Raw genomic sequence first — 19,475 nt, forward strand, 5'->3', positions numbered from 1 at the left:
TTTAGAATGCAGCCCTGCTCCCCACACTCCTGCATGGCTGAGGCAGAGGGCCCAGGAGAAATTACCCCTCGCTTTTTGATGGCTTTGTTAAGCAGTTTGACCACATCCGCTCCTTCCACTCCACTTGCTTTAAATCGCTTTGTCCAGGTGATCAGGATGGCCTGCAAAGAAGAACGGATGGGGCTGGATAAGGGCTGGGAGACCTCCAGCACCCCAAGGCCCTGGGCATCGCTCCAGGTCAGGGATGAAGCAGAGGCCCATAGGGGCCAAGTGGCTCCTCCCAGATCACGCTGGGCTGGGGGAGGGGCCCAGAGGAGCCCAGACTCCTTTCTATCTCTGGATCATCCACACAATGGGCTTCTCTGGGGGCGAAGATAGAGTGGGGAGAAAACTGCTCACAATATCCAGCTCACTCCAGAAGAAAGCAAGTGGATGTGGGGACAGTAATGCCACATGGCTTGCCAATCTAACTGGATGCCAACTGCGCAGCCAGATCTATTTAAAAAGGGAGCAAGAGAAATCCCTGGCCCCCTTCCCCACTTCCAACCAGACCCTGGCTTCCACAGCCCTGGGAAAAGAAAGCCAGAGCTAAACTGGAAAGAGAAACAAAATGCTAAGATGAGTCTTGGCTGATGAGCTTTTAAGAGCCAGGTCCCATACACTTAGGGAATGATGTGGACTATACATGATTTGTGCCTCTTCACCAGCTTTGGGACTGAACCTCCATTTGTAAGTGGTGACTCCCCTATTTACACAGTATGATCCTATTTCACTTTGCATATTAGCGGAGAAACATCAAGGACAGACATCCAATGGTAAACATTCCATAATTTTATCTTACTTTGATAGTTTTACATATTGCTTTTGTTTTCTTAAAAAAAAAAACTAAAAAGATATGAGAACAGAAAAATAATTGTTATACTTGCTGTTTTACTCTGAATAGGACAAGTGACTATAAATGCAGCAGGCTTGGAAGATCCGCGGTCCAGGCCCTGCAGGCCTGCAGAGGCAGCTCAGGGATAGGATTCTGAGCACATGGGCCCTGCCTCAGCTCATGGTGGGAGCCACACAGACTGAAGCAAGCACCGGGGAAGGCAGCCCTTGATGAGAACTAGTTGCTCTTTGCTCAGTAGCAACTAAGTCAGGAACTGCAAAAGCCCTGGACACTGTCTGCCTCCTCTCAACCAGCCCTCTTCCTCCAAAGCCTCAGAGAACCAGGAGTTATGGGACAAAAGTGGGGCGGGCAATCTGGAGACCTGGTCCTATTTCATACTCTCTGCCCATTTCCTGCTGCGCAGTTTCCTTCACTCTTCTGAGGTTCACTCTGCTCCTCTAGAATCAGGAAGCTGATCTAGAAGTGAACAATCTTGAAGGTCTCAGCCAGCCCTAAGGGGTAATATGCACAGGCCTCTGGATGGGAAATTGAGGGTCTGTGCTCCACTGGCACCACCGCAAGTACCCTGGCCCAGCCTAAAAAACATTTTCTGGAGGGGGTGAAGGCTGGCAGGTGGGATGCCCCCAACCTTTGGCTCCTTCTCTGTTCACAACGCCCCCTCCCGGGCATGTCTGCTCCACCCTGCAGGCTCTCGTGCCCATGAGGTCATTCCCTCCCACCTCCTGCAACACTTCTGTCCCTGGAAGGCTGTGCCTTCATGGGGAACAGGCTACACCTACTGTTATAAGACCTACTGTACGGTAACATTTAACCTCAGCACTGCAGGAATACAAAATAAATATACTCTGGCCATTCTCTCCCAGGGCCTAGCTCATGCCCAGCACAGGGATGGCACTCAGTTAATAGCTGCAGAGAGCACACGTGAACAACGGTGAAACACAGTCCACCAAAGTCTCTTCATCCCAGGCCCACCTCTCACAGGGGAGGGGGAGTGACTCATGTCTCAGTTCTCAAAAGCCAAGGGAAGCTTGTACTGACAACAGGCCTTGCCAAAGGGTTTGGAAGGACACGGTGGAGGCCAAACTGATCTGAACTCCTTGGAGGGGTGTTCTCAGATACCAGAACCAGCGTTAAGAGTCTACATATGGCCACAGCTTCCTGAAAGCATAACAGGTCAGACAGAACATCTCGGAGGCATTTAGACATGTTGGAGGTGGGCGGAGCACTGGATAGGAGGTGGGGCCTGGGACCCTGGTCCAAGACCTGCCATTAATAAGCCCTCTGACCCTGGGGAGACCTCTGTGCTCATCTTGGTCTGCTGGGCTCTCAAGCCCCTTCCTGCTGACTCCACAAATTATACAGATGTAAGGGTTCCAGCCACAGGAAGCAGTGCCCAGGAAAGCGCGCTTACCCTAAAGGCATAAAGGGACCCAGGAGTGCTCCCTGCAAGTGTGGAAGGTGCCCTGAGCCCAAATGCTACTATCTTGCAGCAAAGTAGACCAGTTACAAGCACGGAATCTTCCTGGCTAGGTGACCTTGGACAGGTTCTTAGCCCCTCTGAGACTCAGTTTCCTCATCTGTAAAGCGGGAATCGGCCGGGCACGGTGGCTCAAGCCTGTAATCCCAGCACTTTGGGAGGCCGAGACGGGCGGATCACGAGGTCAGGAGATCGAGACCCTCCTGGCTAACACGGTGAAACCCCGTCTCTACTAAAAAATACAAAAAACTAGCCGGGCGAGGTGGCGGGCGCCTGTAGCCCCAGCTACTCGGGAGGCTGAGGCAGGAGAATGGCTTAAACCCGGGAGGCGGAGCTTGCAGTGAGCTGAGATCCGGCCACTGCACTCCAGCCTGGGCGACAGAGCGAGACTCCGTCTCAAAAAAAAAAAAAAAGCGGGAATCATAAGCACTTAACTCATAGAGATGCTTGAAGATTATGTGCGCTACCGGTGAAGTATTAAAACAGAGCCTGGCCAGGCGCAGCGGCTCACGCCTGTAATCCCAGCACTTTGAGGGGCCGAGGTGGGTGGATCACCTAAGGTCAGGAGTTTGAGCCCAGCCTGGCCAAGATGGCAAAACCCCGTATCTACCAAAAATACAAAAATTAGCCGGACATGGTGGTGGTCACCTGTAATCCCAGCTACTACGGGGCTAAGGCAGGAGAATCGCTTGAACCCAGGAGGCGGAGGTTGCAGTGAACCGAGATTGCACCATTGCACCCCAGTCTGGGCAACAAGAGGGGCCCTAAATAGTTAAATATCAGAATTCTTTTTTTTTTTTTCTTGTTTTTAAGACAAGGTCTCAGGCCGGGCGCAGTGGTTCACGTCTGTAATCCCAGCACTTTGGGAGGCTGAGGCGGGAGGATCACAAGGTCAGGAGTTCGAGACCAGCCTGACCAACATGGTGAAACCCCCATCTCTATTAAAAATACCAAAATTAGCCAGGCGTGGTGGTGCACGCCTGTAATCACAGCTACTCAGGAGGCTGAGGCAGTAGAATCACTTGAACATGGGAGGTGGAGGTTGCAGTGAGCCGAGATCGTGCCATTGCACTCCAGCCTGGGCAAGACAGGGAGACTCTGTCTCAAAAAAAAAAAAAGACAAGGTCTCACTCTGTCCCCCAGGTTGGAATGCAGTGGCACAATCATGGCTCACAGCAGCCTCAATCTCCCAAGCTTCTCCCACATCACTGGGACTACAGGCGCATGCCAACACACACAGCTAACTTTCTGTACAGATTGCCCAGGTTGGTCTTGAACTCCTGGGCTTAAGTGATCCTTCTGCTTCAGCCTCCCAAAGTGCTGGGATTACAGGCATGAATCACTGCACTCAACCCCAGAATTCGTATTATTAGAGGTTTATTCATGGGTGGTTTGTGTTTGTGGTATGTGTGTGTTTCTATCTCTCCATGTAAAAAAAGAACAAGGTTGCATGTATTTATTTTATATTCCTGCAGTGCTGAGGTTCAGTGTTATCATATGGTAGGTCAGGGTCCATCCTTGCTGAATGAATGAATGAATGAATGAATGAATGAATGAATGAAAAAACAAATAGATGACAAACAGGAAGGTGGGTACAACAAGTCACCTCGGAGGTCACCAAGGTCATCTCTGGGGCTGGAGCCACTGACCAGTTCCACTATGGAGAGGCAGCCCTGGCACCTGAGGGACAGGGCTCTGAGCATATTTGCAGTAACCAGGGCAGTTTCCAGGTAAACATCACGCCATGCAATTCTGGCAAAGAGCTTTCCTGCCTCTCTCCACCACCATTAAACCTACTTTATTTTCCTTTGCTTGCTTAAGATTAATAAATGCTTCTGTCTACCTGGTGGCCAAAAATACCATGATTTGTCTCCAAAAATACATAAATAACTAAAGTAAGTGAAAAAGTAAACACTATATCATGATACCACACTAACTTCTGCAAATGTTTCTTTAAAAATACCAGACATGCAAACCATTCTGCCAGCAACAGAGAAAAGTTGTGGAGAAAAGGGCTTGTTAGCTTTTTCAACCCAGGGCATCTGCAGAGCCCAATAATCCCAGAACATCCTTACCTCATCTATTTTGGATTGTTGGCAAGGAAAAGAAAATGTGAATCCTACAGGTAACTTCTTGTCCTTGATCTTCCTTTTCTCCATGAAATCTCCCAGGCACTCAGCAACATGATCAAAAAGCTGAAGGAGACATGAGAGAGCAGTCAGGGGGCCCCAAAGCAGGCTTAGCATTTCACAGAAAAATATAAACCATTCCCTCCCACACACACACAGAAAGGAATACATCTACCCAAAGTGCTTGTACTCATGGGACCTGGTGGCCCTGTCTGAAAAGCCATGTTGTGTGTGAATGCAGAGAAGAGTCACTTTTCAAAAGCTGCCTTGTGGGCAAGTACAGCTCTTAGGAAACAATTCAAAGACTTCAAACAGAACTGGCCTTTCAGTGGTCACTAATATGCAACATCTGGGCACTGAGAAAAATGGAAAAATAACAGAAAACCAGCTATGCCTTCATAACGCACAGGTCATGGGTCTCCATCAGTTACCCAGGTGGAGTGGCCTTCCCGCCCCACCCGCAGCCATGCTCTCTGAAAATTTCAGAAACTCCGAGGGCAATTCCACAGCCTCCAGCCCACTGGAGTGACTTAACAATCCAGACTATCACAATGTTACTTTTTACCGAAGTGTCTTATGCATACCCCAAAAAGTACACACATCCTAAGTGCGGAGTTCACTGTAGCCATCCATGTAACCAGCACCCAGATGGAGAAACACAAGATGGAGAAACACAAGATGGAGAAACACCTGTAAGACGCCCCCTTCTGCCCCTGCAGTCACTACTGCTACCACCCAGTCCAAGGGCAACTACCAGCTGTCACCCTCAATTACATCTGCCTGTTTGTCTGGTGTGTCTAAAGGGAAATGAGACTGTGTGTGCTCTTTGACATCTGTGTTCTTTCACTCGACACTATGTGGATGACAGTCATCCACGGAGTTGAGTGTCTTTGCCAACTGTTCATTCTCGTTACCACACAGTATTCCTTGGTATGAATATATCACAACTTACCTACTGCATTGTAACCTAAGCTTGCCTGCACTATAACATTATCTATGGCTTATTAGGTGCATACATATCTTAGGACTATCAGCTAGAAAGAGCCTGGAACACTGGTTTCTTAGCTTCTACATGAATACTGCCCATGAGTAGAGGCTCACCACCTCTAAGGTAATCTTTTTGGATCTCTAAAATATAACCAGGGCCAGGCATGGTGGCTCAGGTCTGTAATCCCAACACTTCAGGAGGCCAAGGCAGGAAGATCACTTGAGCCCAGGAGTTTGACACCAGCCTGGGCAACAGAGTGAGACCTCCTCTCTACAAAAAACTTAAAAATTAGCCAGGCATGGTGGCACTTGCCTGTAGTCCTAACTACTTGGGAGGCTGAGGTGAGAGGATCCCCTGAGCCCAGGAGGTCAAGGCTGCAGTGAGCCATGATCACACCACTGCACTCCAGCCTCGGCAGCAGAGTGAGATCCTATCTCAAAATATAACCAGAACAGAAGATAATGTTCTATGTGTGTTCTAACCAGAGGAGTGGTTAGTAGAACTAAGAACCTCCCTTCTTTATCTCTCTGCCTCTAGTAATCCAACCTGAGCATATATATATATGTATATATACATATATCTATATATACACACACACACACACTTTTGGCAGCCATGCCACAGTCTAGCTAACCCCTTGTCTCTTTCGCATGACTCTCATGACACTAGACCTCCCTTACACATGGCAGATTCCCCACAAGCCAGCTCTAAAGTTGGACTTTGTTGCCAGAGTAAAAGAAAACCTGGTCAATTTTAATGTAGGACCTTCTACCCCTGAGTCACTACTACTCAGGCTTCAGAGCAGCTGGCATCTTAGGCTGAGTTGACACATGACCCTCCCCAGAGAAGCCGGCTAAGCTTCCTGCGACCTACATTGCAGACTGATATAAACTCATTACTAAGTTAGTCCTCACACCCCACACCATCTGCATTCGGAGGCTCCAGACTCTCCTGCAGACTCAGGTGAGAAGGCCGGGTGGAGGGAAGGCTGCCTCTGGAAGAAGCAGGGAGGCACCTGGGAGAACTCAGCCTGCAGAAATGGATTCCCCTGAATGGGACCTGTCACCAGTTCCTGGATCCATGCCAAACACAACTGCCCAGAGTGCCCCATTGAGAAAGAAAGGCTCTTTCTGGAATGCTGGTGATCCAGGGTGACAAGCCTGCCCAAAGAGGCAGGAAGTGACCCACCCTAGGCTAAGCTATGTCTGCAATCAACTAGGAAAAAAAGTTACCTAACCGCTCTGAACTCAAAGCTTTAGTGTCTTAAAAAAACATTATTTTCTCTTCTTTCCTGACAACATACTCTTTATTTGAAAATACACAGACTATGGCCAGGTGCAGTGGCTCACGTCTATAATCCAGCACTTTGGGAGGCCAAAGTGGGAGGATTGCTTGAGTCCAGGAGTTTGAGATCTGCCTGAGCAGCATGGCAAGTCCCCATCTTTAAAAAAAATTTTTTAAAATAATTTAAAATAAAAATACTTAGTCACTCTTATTAAATACGGCAAACGATGGCTAATAAAAAACTTAAACATTTATTATTCAAAATTCCCAAAACTAAGTAGGTGATATTTTAAGAAAGTTTCATTTGTGCTTCTGAATTTATTAAAGTTTAAAAGTGCTCTACGGCCGGGCGCAGTGGCTCAAGCCTGTAATCCCAGCACTTTGGGAGGCCGAGACGGGCGGATCACAAGGTCAGGAGATTGAGACCACCCTGGCTAATACGGTGAAACCCCGTCTCTACTAAAGAATACAAAAAACTAGCCGGGTGACGAGGCGGGCGCCTGTAGTCCCAGCTACTTGGGAGGCTGAGGCAGGAGAATGGCGTAAACCCGGGAGGCAGAGCTTGCAGTGAGCTGAGAGCCGGCCACTGCACTCCAGCCTGGGCAACAAGAGTGAACTGTCTCAAAAACTAAAAAAAAAAGAAAAAAAAAAGAAGAATTTGCTATAATGTTACTACATTGTCATCATTATCATCATCATCCTCTTTTCAGGCTGCTTAAAAGGAGCAGAGGACGAAACAGAGACAGTAGGAAAGAAAGTGATTCTAGGACTGAGAAAAGGGGACGATGGGGACAGAGGCTGGGAGAGATGAAGGGGCAGTGGTAAGAAGGTGAGGGTACTCCCTTAATTAACAAACCTTGCTCCTAAAGGTCAAGCCAAAACACACAGGGAATGTTTGCAAAACACACAGGGAATGTTTGCAGCACAGGGTGAGTCTCAGTGGTGAATGCGCCAGGCTTAAGTAGCTAAACCCAAGGACCATGGGAAACAGAGAGTGATAGGCCAGTGTGGGTTCCAAACAGAAAGTGCAGGATGCCAAACCCTGGGCTGCCAGCCACCTGCAAGGAGGAGCAACATAGCAGCCAAGTGGGCATGATCAAGAGACCTACCAGCTGGCAGCCTTTGTGTAGGCGCCAGATGGATGGGCCGGTCTCTGCAGCCCAGTAACAGAGGAGTAGCAGGGGAGCCCTTGGGCAGGGCCATCCAGTAGTGATGCACCCAGCTTTGGTGGCCTTCTATAAAGTGGCTCACCTGCTCTAGTGACAGTGTTAACTGTGACACTCACTGTGACATAATCTGAAGGGCTCTGAACCAAAACCCCAGGGAGCAGGTTAGCCAGGATTAGCCCTTGTCTCTTGGACAAAGAAAAGGCTTGGTGGATTGCTCCAGGTTCCACCCACAGGAACTTAAGAGCAAAGCAGAGTCAAGAGGAGAAGGCTCCTGGGTCTCGTCTCAAAGTCCACCCCAGAACAAAAGAGTACCCTGGAGATCTTAGTCATGAACCTTGCGGTGAGCACACCCTCCTTAAAGCAAACATTTGGCCAGCTCTGAGTACATATGCTGGACAGCAGCCACAACTCAGGAGACGAGCCAGACTTGAGGAGCCAGAACATCTACAAGAGAGGAGTGCACCCCTGCCCCACGATGGGCTTAGGGACCCAGAAATGACTGAAAACCTGCAGTGGGCTGCCTGAGCCCTGATCACAGGGTCCTCAGTGAGCTACAGACCCACCACTCCCCCTACCCAGACAAGAGGGAGCAATTGAACAGGCCCTTCGTAGGCATGCCCACAGCCCCTTGGGAAGGGAGGAAGAGCAGCGAGGAAGGGCAGCCCTTCCTGGGAGCCCAGTGTGGGGAGCGCCAACAGGAATGTGAAAGGAGGAGACTGAGATTTCCCTGCTTCCTCTGCTTTCTGTGTCAAGGGCTTGAACAATGCTATTCTAAATCAGGTAACAAGAAGCCCCCAAATAGCCCAGAGCTGTGAGCCCTCAATCCTGCCCAAAGAGGCCATAGTTATACCCTACAAGGCCTGGGCCACCAGTAAGGGGGTGAGGCCAATGACCAGGAAAAAGGGGCATTTTCACCCAGGGCTCTGCTAAAACTGCACTGGGGAACTGACCCCAGGATCCACAGGGAATGAGTGCATTTACCCAACAGAGCTGTGGGACCTCCCTCCTCAAACCCAGACTCTGCAAGTCCAAGCAGCCCACTTCTACTACACCAGTTTACCCAGACAGAGGGCCTCTGTTTAAGCAGAGCCCCCACGGAGGCTGTCACATCCTCTGCCCAGGAGTCATTTTACATATGCATCTATGACAGACTCTTTCCAGCAACCCTCTTCCAGGGGCTGGGGATGCCAGTGCTTTGAGGTCTGGTTCCTGGAAGTAACCAAGGGGATGCCAGCCCGATGGGGTGACCCGGAGGGAGCAGGGACCCACCTGGCTTCCACTGCCGTGCACGATGTTCTCTGGGGTGTCATAAACCTCGGACTCCATGTGAACATTCTGGTTTTTCTCATGATTCACTTGCACCCGGAGAATTCGAAAGGAAGACCCACCAAGATCCAGGGCAATGAAATCTCCCTTTTCTGTTTAGGGCGACAACAGTTATCACATCAGAGTCAAATGTTAAGGGGAAGCCACATACCATGCCCGCTTCCTGGCAGGGCATAGGCCCTGCCTGCCTCCCCCTGCCACATGCTGTTATCAGCCAGAAAGCAGCAATCATGCAAACTTCATCCAACCACTGCCATATACGCAGAGTAGGCAAGAGAAACCCTATCCTACCAAGGAGTCCTTAGACAGAAATAGCTTCAAGCAATCCCAGTCTCTTACTTCTGACTATAGGGGAATGGAAGTACTGAATTAAGTACAATTTCCCACCCCATGTTTCTCTAGTTTCTTAACCTATTTCAAAAACAGCACCGCTATGCAGAAATAAAAAATCACACAGCATTTCAACTGAGACAAAGCCCTACATCTGAGGTCCACCCAGTGCCTTGGGTCTCTGCATGTCAGCTCTGACATCGATTACTCCAGGCCTCCACTTACTCCACAGGGTTGTGTTTTATCATTGTGGTAAAATACACATAGCATAAAATTTACCACTGCAACCATTTTCAGGTGCACAATTCAGTAGCATTAAGTACATTCACAATGTTGTGCAATCATCACCACTATTTTCAAAACTTTTTCATCACCCCAACACAAATTCTATAACCATTAAGCAATAACTTCCATTTGCCCTCACCGTCAGTCCCCAGCAACCACGATTCTACTCTCTGTCTCTATGAACTTGCCTATACTGAATATTTCATACAAGAAGAATCACAGTTATTTGTCCTTTTGTGACCGGCTTATTACTCTTAGCGTAATGTTTTCAAGGTTCATCCATATTTTAAGAATTTTACCCTTTTTAAAAAAATTAATAGAGACAGGGTCTTGCTCTGTCACCTGGGCTAGAGTATAGTGGTGTGATCAAAGCTTACTGCAGTCTCAAGCTCCTGGGCTCCCAAGATCCTCCCACTTTAGCCTCTCAAGTAACAGGGACTACAGGCAGGTAGGAGCCACCCTGCCCCCAACGGAATTTCATTCCTTTTTTCTTTTTTTTTTTTTTTTTTTGAGGCAGAGCTTCACTCTTGTTACCCAGGCGGGAGTGCAGAGGTGCAATCTCAGCTCACTGCAACCTCTGCCTCCCAGGTTCAAGTGATTCTCCTGCCTCAGCTTCCCAAGTAGCTGGGATTACAGGCATCCGCAAGCATGCCTGGCTAAATTTTTTATTTTTAGTAGAGACAGAGCTTCACTATGTTGGCCTGGCCACTCTAACTCCTGACCTCAGGTGATCTACTCGTCTTGGCCTCCCAAAGTGCTGGGATTACAGGCGTGAGCCACTGCACCTGGCCTCATTCCTTGTTAAGACTGAATAATATTCCATTGTATGGATCCACTACATTTTGTTTATCCTTTCATCTATCGATGGACTCTTGGGTCGTTTCCACCCAGAGGATGCTTTTAACAGAATTCCCTCTTGGTCACATAAAAGTACCAGTGGCCAAAGTACTGGCCTGCTATGGTTACCTCCCTCTGGAGCGACAATGTGCAGCACAGGGGTGGGCCTCAGGGGGAGAGAGCAAGACTGTACACCGAGACCACCAGACAGCAAAGGCAGGTGGCCATGGGCAAAGTTCCAACCATTAAGCCACAACCAAACATTCTGGACCCTTCATCTCATTAGCTACCCTCACGATGCTCCCAGAAAAGTCAGTTCAGATCTGTTTCACTCGTGATGCTAAGGTGACATCCCCACTGTCCTAATATCTATCTTGCCAGGGGTGACAGCCACCCCTGCCTTCCAGAGCACATGATCCACCAAGCCCTTAATCCTATGGCAGTAAATACTAGACTGCTTTGGGGTGTCTCATTTTCCTAGGTAGGGAAAGATCTTTATTATTATATCTTATGTAACAGCATTATTGAAATTTAGTTCACATACCATAAAATTCATCCATTTAAAGTATACCATTCAATGGTTTTCAGCATATTCGGATTTATGCAACCATCTGCACAGTCCGTTTTATAACATTTTCATTACTTCAAAAAGAAACCCTGTACCCTTTAACTATCACCTCCTAAGCCCCTCATCCTTCTCCATTCCTAGGCAACCACTAATCTATTTTCTGTTGTTATAGATTTACCTCTTCTGGACATTTCATATCAATGAAATCATACAGTGGCCAGGCGTGGTGGCTCATGCCTGTAATCCTAGCACTTTGGCAGGCTGAGGCGGGTGGATTGCTTGAGCTCAGGAGTTTGAGACCAACCTGGGCAACATGGCGAGGCCCCGTCTCTACCAAAAATACAAAGAAAGATTAGATGGGCATGATGGTGTGCGCCTATAATCCCAGCTACTCGGAGACTGAAGTAGGAGAATCGCTTGAGCCCAAGAGACAGAGGTTGCAGTGGGCTGAGATCACGCCACTGCACGCCAGCCTGGGTGACAGAGTGAGACCCTGTCTCAAAAACACAAAGAAGAAAGAAATCATACAGTATATGACCTTGTATGACTGGTTCATTTCACTCAGCAAAATGTTTTTAAGGTTCATCATGTTATACTGCATATGAGACTTTATCCCTTTTAATGGCTGACTGTTACACTCTATGGATATAATACATTTTATTATTCATTTATTCGAACTGACCTCGTGATCCGCCCGCCTTGGCCTCCCAAACTGTTGGGATTACAGGCGTGAGCCACCACACCCGGCCTCATTTGTCTTTTATGTGTTGAGCTGTAAAAGTTTTTTTTTATGTCCTAGATATAAATCCTTTATCAGACATACGACCAGCAAATATTTTCTCCCATTCTGTGGATTGTCTTTTCTTTTTTTCATGGTATCCTTTGAAGCACAAATGTTTTTATTTTTGTTGTTGCTGTGTTTGAAACAGGGTCTTGCTCTGTTGCCCAGGCTGGAGTACAATGGTGCAATCATGGCTCACTGCACCTTTGACCTCCTGGACTCAAGAAATCCTCCAACCTCAGCCTCCCAAGTAGCTGGGACTACAGGCATATGACCACACCTGGCTAATTTTTTATTTTTTGTGGAGACAAGGTCTCACTATGTTGCCCAGGCTGGTCTCAAACTGGCTCAAGTGATCCTCTTGTTTGGCCTCCCAAAGTGCTGGGATTACAGGCATGAGCCACCATGCCTGGCCAAGTTTTAAATTTTGATGAAGTCCAATTTTATGTGTTTTTTCTTTTATTGTTTGCGCTTTTGGAGTTGTAGCTAAGACTCTATTGCCAAATCCAAGGTCACAAAGATTCACACCTGTATTTCGTCCTAAGTTTTATTAGTTTTAGCTCCCACATTTAGGTATTTGATCCACTTCAAGTTAATTTTGTACATGGTATGAGGTGTAGGTCAAACTTTATTCTTTTGCATGTGGATATCCAGTGTCCCAGCACCATTTGCTGAAAAGACTATTCTTTCCCTCACTGAATAGTCCTAGCACTCTTGTCAAAAATCAATTGACCATAATATATGTATTTATTTATTTGTTGTTGTTGTTGTTGTTGTTGTTGTTGTTGTTGAGATGGAGTCTCTCTTTGTCGCCCAGGCTGGAGTGCAGTGGCCAGATCTCAGCTCACTGCAAGCTCCGCCTCCCGGGTTTACACTATTCTCCTGCCTCAGCCTCCCGAGTAGCTGGGACTACAGGCGCCCGCCACCTCGCCCGGCTAGTTTTTTGTATTTTAGTAGAGACGGGGTTTCACTGTGTTAGCCAGGATGGTCTCGATCTCCTGACCTCGTGATCCGCCCATCTCGGCCTCCCAAAGTGCTGGGATTACGGGCTTGAGCCACCGCGCCCGGCCTATTTATTTATTTTTTTGAGATGAAGTCTCACTCTGTTACCCAGGCTGGAATGTAGTGGCACGATCTCGGCTCACTGCAATCTCCACCTCCCACGTTCAAGCGATTCTCGTGCCTCAGCCTCCCAAGTAGCTAGGATTACAGGGGTGTGCCACTACATCTGGCTAATTATTTTGTATTTTTAGTAGAGACAGGGTTTCACCATGTTGGCCAGGCTGGTCTCGAACTCCTGACCTCAGCTGATCCACCAGTCTCGGCCTCCCAAAGCGCTAGGATTACAGGTGTGAGCCACCACACCTAGCCTGTATGCATTTATTTCTGAACTCTCTATTCTATTCCATTAGTCTACATTTCCACCTTCATGATAGTACCACCATGTCTTGATTACTGTTGCTTTGCTGAAAAATTTGAAATTGGCAGTGAAATTCCTTAACTTTGTTCTTCTATCATGATTGCTTTCACTATTCTGGGTCCCTTGAGCTTTTGATTTTTAACACAAAATAAGGTTTGCTTTCTGTTTTTAACAAAGAGAGTTCTCTTTTATAAAGCTAACTTATTTTGTATTTGATTCTACCCAGCTATAAGCCCTGACATTGCTACATTTCTGGAACTTACAATGGTGTTTGGAATGTAGGTAAAAACTGAGCAAATACTTGTGGAATTAATGAAGGTATAAAGAAATAAATAACAAACCAAGGAATTCTCACTTTGAATTTCTCTTTTCCTTCCCTTTTTTTTTTTTTTTTTTTTTTTTGAGAGGGAGTCTTGCTCTGTTGCCCAGGCTGGAGTGCAATGGCGTGATCTTGGCTCACTGCAACCTCTGCCTCCCGGGTTCTGCAATTCTCCTGCCTCAGCCTCCAGAGTATCTAGGATTATAGGTGCCCACCACTGTGCCTAGCTAATTTTTGTATTCTGTAGTCAAGATGGGGTTTTGCCATGTTAGTCACGCTGGTCTCAAACTCCTGATCTCAGGTGATCCACCTGCCTTGGCCTCCCAAAGTGCTGGGATTACAGGCGTGAGCCACTGGGCCTGGCCTGTTCCTAACTTCTTTCTCAAGTTCCTTGAGTGAAAGACCACAGTTTGGGATTCTCTGTCCTTGGCACCCAGGACAGCTCAGCAAATGCTCGGTAGCTGCCTGGCCACAGGGACTAGTGATGCATTCATTCATTCAAGGCACCTTGAATGGTTAGGCTTTGTGTCCCCACCCAAATCTCATCTTGAGTTGTAACCCCCATAATGCCCACATATCAAGAAAGAGACCAGGTGGAGGTAACTGAATCATGGAGGGGGTTTCCCCATGCTGTTCTCGTGATAATGAGTGGGTTCTCACGAGATCTTATGGTTTTACAAGGAGCTCTTCCCCCTTCACTCAGCACTTCTCCTTCCTGTCACCTGTGAGGAAGATGCATTTTTCTCCTTCCACCATGATTGTAAGTTTCCTGAGGCCTCCCCAACCATGCTGAACTGTGAGTCAACTAAACTTCTTTCCTTTATAAATTACCCAGCCTTAGGCAGTTCTTTGTAACAGTATGAAAATGGACTAACACAGCACCCCTGCTTGCTGTTTATTAACCACAAAGCAGTTATGCCATCATGTGAGATACACACAGAGGAAAAACCAGAGTATGTTTTTCCTTTTCTCACTCACACCTGAGACCCTGGATGCATGTGGGTTTTTCCCCACACACCAAGCAAGTAATTCTACAGTGAATTCTCCAGTGAACACCAGCTCCATGCTCTCTAATTCAATTCAATTCTTTCACTAGCTACCTGGAGACAGCATCATATCCCAGAGGTTGAGGGCTCGTTCACACGAGGCTGCCCTCCCACCCAACTTCAGACACCAGTCACAAGCACAGGTTGTGAGAACAAAGGAGAATGCTGGGAAGCAAGTATCATAGATTTGGTGGAAATTCTTACCCTGACTTTGTGGCATTGTTCAAATCAATATAGAATTTTCTTTGGGTTCCCATTGGCTGACCACTATAAATCGGGGTTCCTACAACCCTTCTTGGGTTCCATTAGTTTGCTAGAGCAGCTCACAGACCCAGAAAAACACTCCACTTACATTTACATATTTACTATGAAGGATATTACAATGAATACAGATGAAGAACTGGATGGAAGAGATGCACAGGGAGGGGCATGGGAGAAAAGGCAGGAGCTTCCATGCCCTCTCCAGATGTGGCACCCAGAAACCTCCATGTGTTCAGCTAGCCAGAAGCTACCAGAACTCAGTCATTTTAGGTTTTTCTCTTTTTGCTTTTTTTTTTTTTTTTTTTTTTGGTTTTGTTTGTTTGTTCTTTGAGACAGGGTCTCACTCTTTCACCAAGGCTGGAGTGCAGTGCAGTTGGATGATCACAGCTTACTGCAGCCTCAACCTCCAGAGCTAAAGCGATCCTCCCACCTCAACCTCCTGAGTAGCTGGAACTACCAGCATGTGCCACCACACCTGGCTAACTTTTTTGTATTTTGTGTAGTGACAGGGTTTCACCATGTTGCCCAAGCTAGTCTCAAACTCTTAGGCTCAAGCGATCCACCCGCCTGGGCCTCCCAAAATGCCGGGATTACAGGCGTGAGCCATCATACCTGGCCTGTTTCAGGTTTCTGTGGAAGCACCATTACAGAGTTGTGATTGATTAAGTCATCGACCATTGGTTTATTCGCTCTATTTTCAGGCTCTCTCCCTCCCTGGAGGCGGCATGGGGATTGGGGTTGACAGCAACCCTCTGATCACATGGTTGGTTTCCCTGGCAACCACCCCCATCCTGAGGCTATCCAGGGGCCCACCAAGGGACAAAAGACACTCTCCTATCACCCAGGAAATTCCAAGGGATTTAGGAGCTCTGTGTCAGGACTAGGATCAAAGATTCTCCTAGCACCTCTATCGCTCAGGAAATTGCAAGGGTTTTAGAAGCTAAATGCTAGAGACTAGGGGCAGAGAGCAACATGTATACTTCTTACTATTTCAAATATCGGTTGGTTGTTTTTTTTAATAACAGTTTTACTGAGATATAATTAACATAGTATACAATTTTAACCCATTTTAAAGTGAAAAATTCAGTGGTTTTCAGCATACTTACAGAGTTGTGCAACCATCACCACTATCTAATTTTAGAAAATTTTCATCACCCCAAAAGAAATTCCACACCCATTAACAACCATTCACTATTTCCTCCCAATCTCCCTATCTCCCAGCAACCACTAATGTACTTTCTGATCTACAGATGCTCCTATTCCAGACATTTCATATAAATGAAATCATACAATATTAGGTCCTTTGTGTGTGGCTTCTTTCACCCGACATAAGGTTTTCGAGGCTCATCCATGCTGTAGCCTGGATCAGTACCTCACTCCTTTTTATGAACCGATTATATTCCATTATATGTATATATCACATGAAGCCACTGGTTTTAAATTATTTGTGGTCCAAAGGAAAGAGAGAGAACAAAGGAGAATGCTGGGAAGCAAGTATCATAGATTTGGTGGAAATTCTTACCCTGACTTTGTGGCATTGTTCAAATCAATGTAGAATTTTCTTTGGGTTCCCATTGGAGTCCTAACTCCAATCGTACTTTACACCACCACTAGGTTAAAAAATTGAATTCGGCCGGGCACAGTGGATCATGCCCGTAATCCTAGCACTTTGGGAGGCTGAGGTGGATGGATCGCTTGATTGAGGTCAGGAGTTTGAGACCAGCCTGGCCAACATGGAGAAACTCTGTCTCTACTAAAAATACACGTAGTGGCAGGCGCCTGTAATCCCAGCTACTCAGGAGGCTGAGGCAGGAGAATCACTTGAACCCAGGAAGCGGAGGTTGTAGTAAGCCGAGATCGTGCCACTGCACTCCAGCCTGAGCAACAGAGCAAGATTTTGTCTCAAAAAAAAAAAAAATTGAAAAAATTGAATTCAATATGAAGTGGCTCCTCACAGGTGAGTGAGTCACTAGAATATCAGAAACATTTTATTTGACCATCCATCAGCTAACATTCACTGAGTCTTTCTGTACCAATCACTAAGTGCTTACACGTATCCTTTTACTTTCAATCCTCGCAACTCTATGAAGTCAGTACTGTCATGACGCCCATTCTACAGATGAGCAAGTAAAGGTAAAGAGGGGTTAGATACCTTGTCCAAACACACAACCAGTAAGTGGCAGAGTCAGCATCTGAATCCGAAGCCATAATGTATAACCATGAAAACTGCCTCCTGGACAGAACTCAGGGACAAGGATCCCCAAGGAAAGAGGGGGCGAGAGGGAGACTTCAGCACATCAGGAATGGCTAGACTTCTTTTCTGGGGCTCTTCGACTTCCATGATTCCTTATAGCTTTGGGTTTTTTGTTTTTGTTTTTGAGACGGAGTCTCACTCTTGTTGCCCAGGCTGGAGTGCAGTGGCGCGATCTCAGCTCACTGCAACCTCCGCCTCCCGGGTTCAAGTGATTCTCCTGTCTCAGCCTCCCGAGAAGCTGGGATTACAGGGGCCCACCACCACGCCCGGCTCATTTTGTATTTTAGTAGAGACGAGGTTTCACCACATTGGCCAGGCTGGTCTCGAACTCCTGACCTCAGGTGATCCACCCGCCTTGGCCCCCCAAAGTGGTGGGATTACAGGTGTGAACCACCATGCCTGGCCTAGCTTTGGTTTCTTTTATTTATTTATTTATTTTATTTATTTATTTTGAGACGGAGTCTCGCTCTGTCGCCCAGGCTGGAGTGCAGTGGCCNCACTGCAACCTCCGCCTCCCGGGTTCAAGTGATTCTCCTGTCTCAGCCTCCCGAGAAGCTGGGATTACAGGGGCCCACCACCACGCCCGGCTCATTTTTGTATTTTTAGTAGAGACGAGGTTTCACCACATTGGCCAGGCTGGTCTCGAACTCCTGACCTCAGGTGATCCACCCGCCTTGGCCCCCCAAAGTGGTGGGATTACAGGTGTGAACCACCATGCCTGGCCTAGCTTTGGTTTCTTTTATTTATTTATTTATTTTTATTTATTTATTTTGAGACGGAGTCTCGCTCTGTCGCCCAGGCTGGAGTGCAGTGGCCGCAATCTCGGCTCACTGCAAGCTCCGCCTCCTGGGTTCACGCCATTCTCCTGCCTCAGCCTCCCGAGTAGCTGGGACTACAGGCGCCCGCCACCTCGCCCGGCTAATTTTTTGGGGTTTTTGTTGTTGTTGTTGTTGTTGTTTTTGTCTTTAGGAGAGATGGGGTTTCACCATGTTAGCCATGATAGTCTAGATCTCCTGACCTCGTGATCTGCCCATCTTGGCCTCCCAAAGTGCTGGGATTACAGGCGTGAGCCACCGCGTCTGGCCCGCTTTGGTTTTATTTTGCTTCATTCTTTAATGAAGACAGTGAAAACTCAGTCTGATAAACAACTATAACCACTTGTACATAGAGGAAAAAGGGGCACAAAAGCAAATACTACACTGAGATGAAATGATCGGTACTTTTTATTTTAATATTTTACTTAATGTGCTGTTTTAATGTTCACCTAAACATTTATTTATTCCATGTTTTTATTTGTTTGCTTTTTTGAGATGGAGTCTCACACTGTTGCCCGGGCTGGAATGCAGTGGTGCAATCTTGGTTCACTGCGACCTCCACCTCCCGGGTTCAAGCGATTCTCCTGCCTCAGCCTCCCGAGTAGCTGGGTCTACAGGCGTGTGCCACCACGCCCAGCTAATTTTTGTAATTTTTAGTAGAGACGGGGTTTCACCGTTTTGGCCAGGATGGTCTCGATCTCTTGACCTCATGATCCGCCAACCTCGGCCTCCCAAAGTGCTGGTCCTATACTCTGTTGGGCAAAAGACACAGAGGAATGATGTCTGTTAAGGACAACAAGATAACTGATAAACTTCTCTGGATGTCTAGCATCTCTTTAGATAACTACTCTGCCATTTTTCACCTGTGACGTTGGAAGTAGGGCTGAATCCCCACTCTAGCTCCAGGGGTACCAATGTGTGATCCAGGCATGGGCTCCGGGGTGTCCCAAGTCACCCATCTTGTCCATCGTGATTGGTTCAGGATGGGCACATGACCCAAGTCAGCCAGTCACAGCCCTCTCCAAGATCATCCCAGGTCCCACGGGGAGCAAGGCCTGCTCTTTGCACAGAGATCGCTGGCTATAAGGGGAGGGGTCAGCCTAGGGCTGCAGGGGCCGGCCCCACCCCTGTAAGAGGAGAGATGGGCTATGAAGGAAGCCAACACACGAGAAAGGAGCTGACTGAACTAGTAAGAGACAGATGAATCCCTAGATACAGAAGTCAACTCACAGTGAGACTTCCCAGTTAGAGGAAACTAGAATTCTCTTTTTTTCTTAAACAAATTTGAGTT

The 19,475-nt window shown here is 47.4% G+C and overlaps 1 protein-coding gene across 5 annotated transcripts in view; it reads right to left on the minus strand.

The window, feature by feature from the left end:
- HK1 (hexokinase 1) overlaps window positions 1–19,475 on the minus strand; it is a 139,752-nt gene that overhangs the window by 35,829 nt on the left and 84,448 nt on the right. For all 5 annotated transcript variants that reach the window (XM_017873192.1, XM_017873190.1, XM_017873191.1 and 2 more), the window contains 3 exons: window positions 9,212–9,360; window positions 4,448–4,567; window positions 66–161 (listed from right to left, as the gene is read on the minus strand). In XM_017873192.1, the coding sequence (XP_017728681.1) occupies window positions 66–161; window positions 4,448–4,567; window positions 9,212–9,360 (365 nt within the window). The remainder of the gene's footprint in view (window positions 1–65; window positions 162–4,447; window positions 4,568–9,211; window positions 9,361–19,475) is intronic.

This window comes from Rhinopithecus bieti, unplaced genomic scaffold (genome assembly GCF_001698545.2).
Source record: "Rhinopithecus bieti isolate Rb0 unplaced genomic scaffold, ASM169854v2 scaffold_6907, whole genome shotgun sequence".
Taxonomy (NCBI): Eukaryota; Metazoa; Chordata; class Mammalia; order Primates; family Cercopithecidae; genus Rhinopithecus; species Rhinopithecus bieti.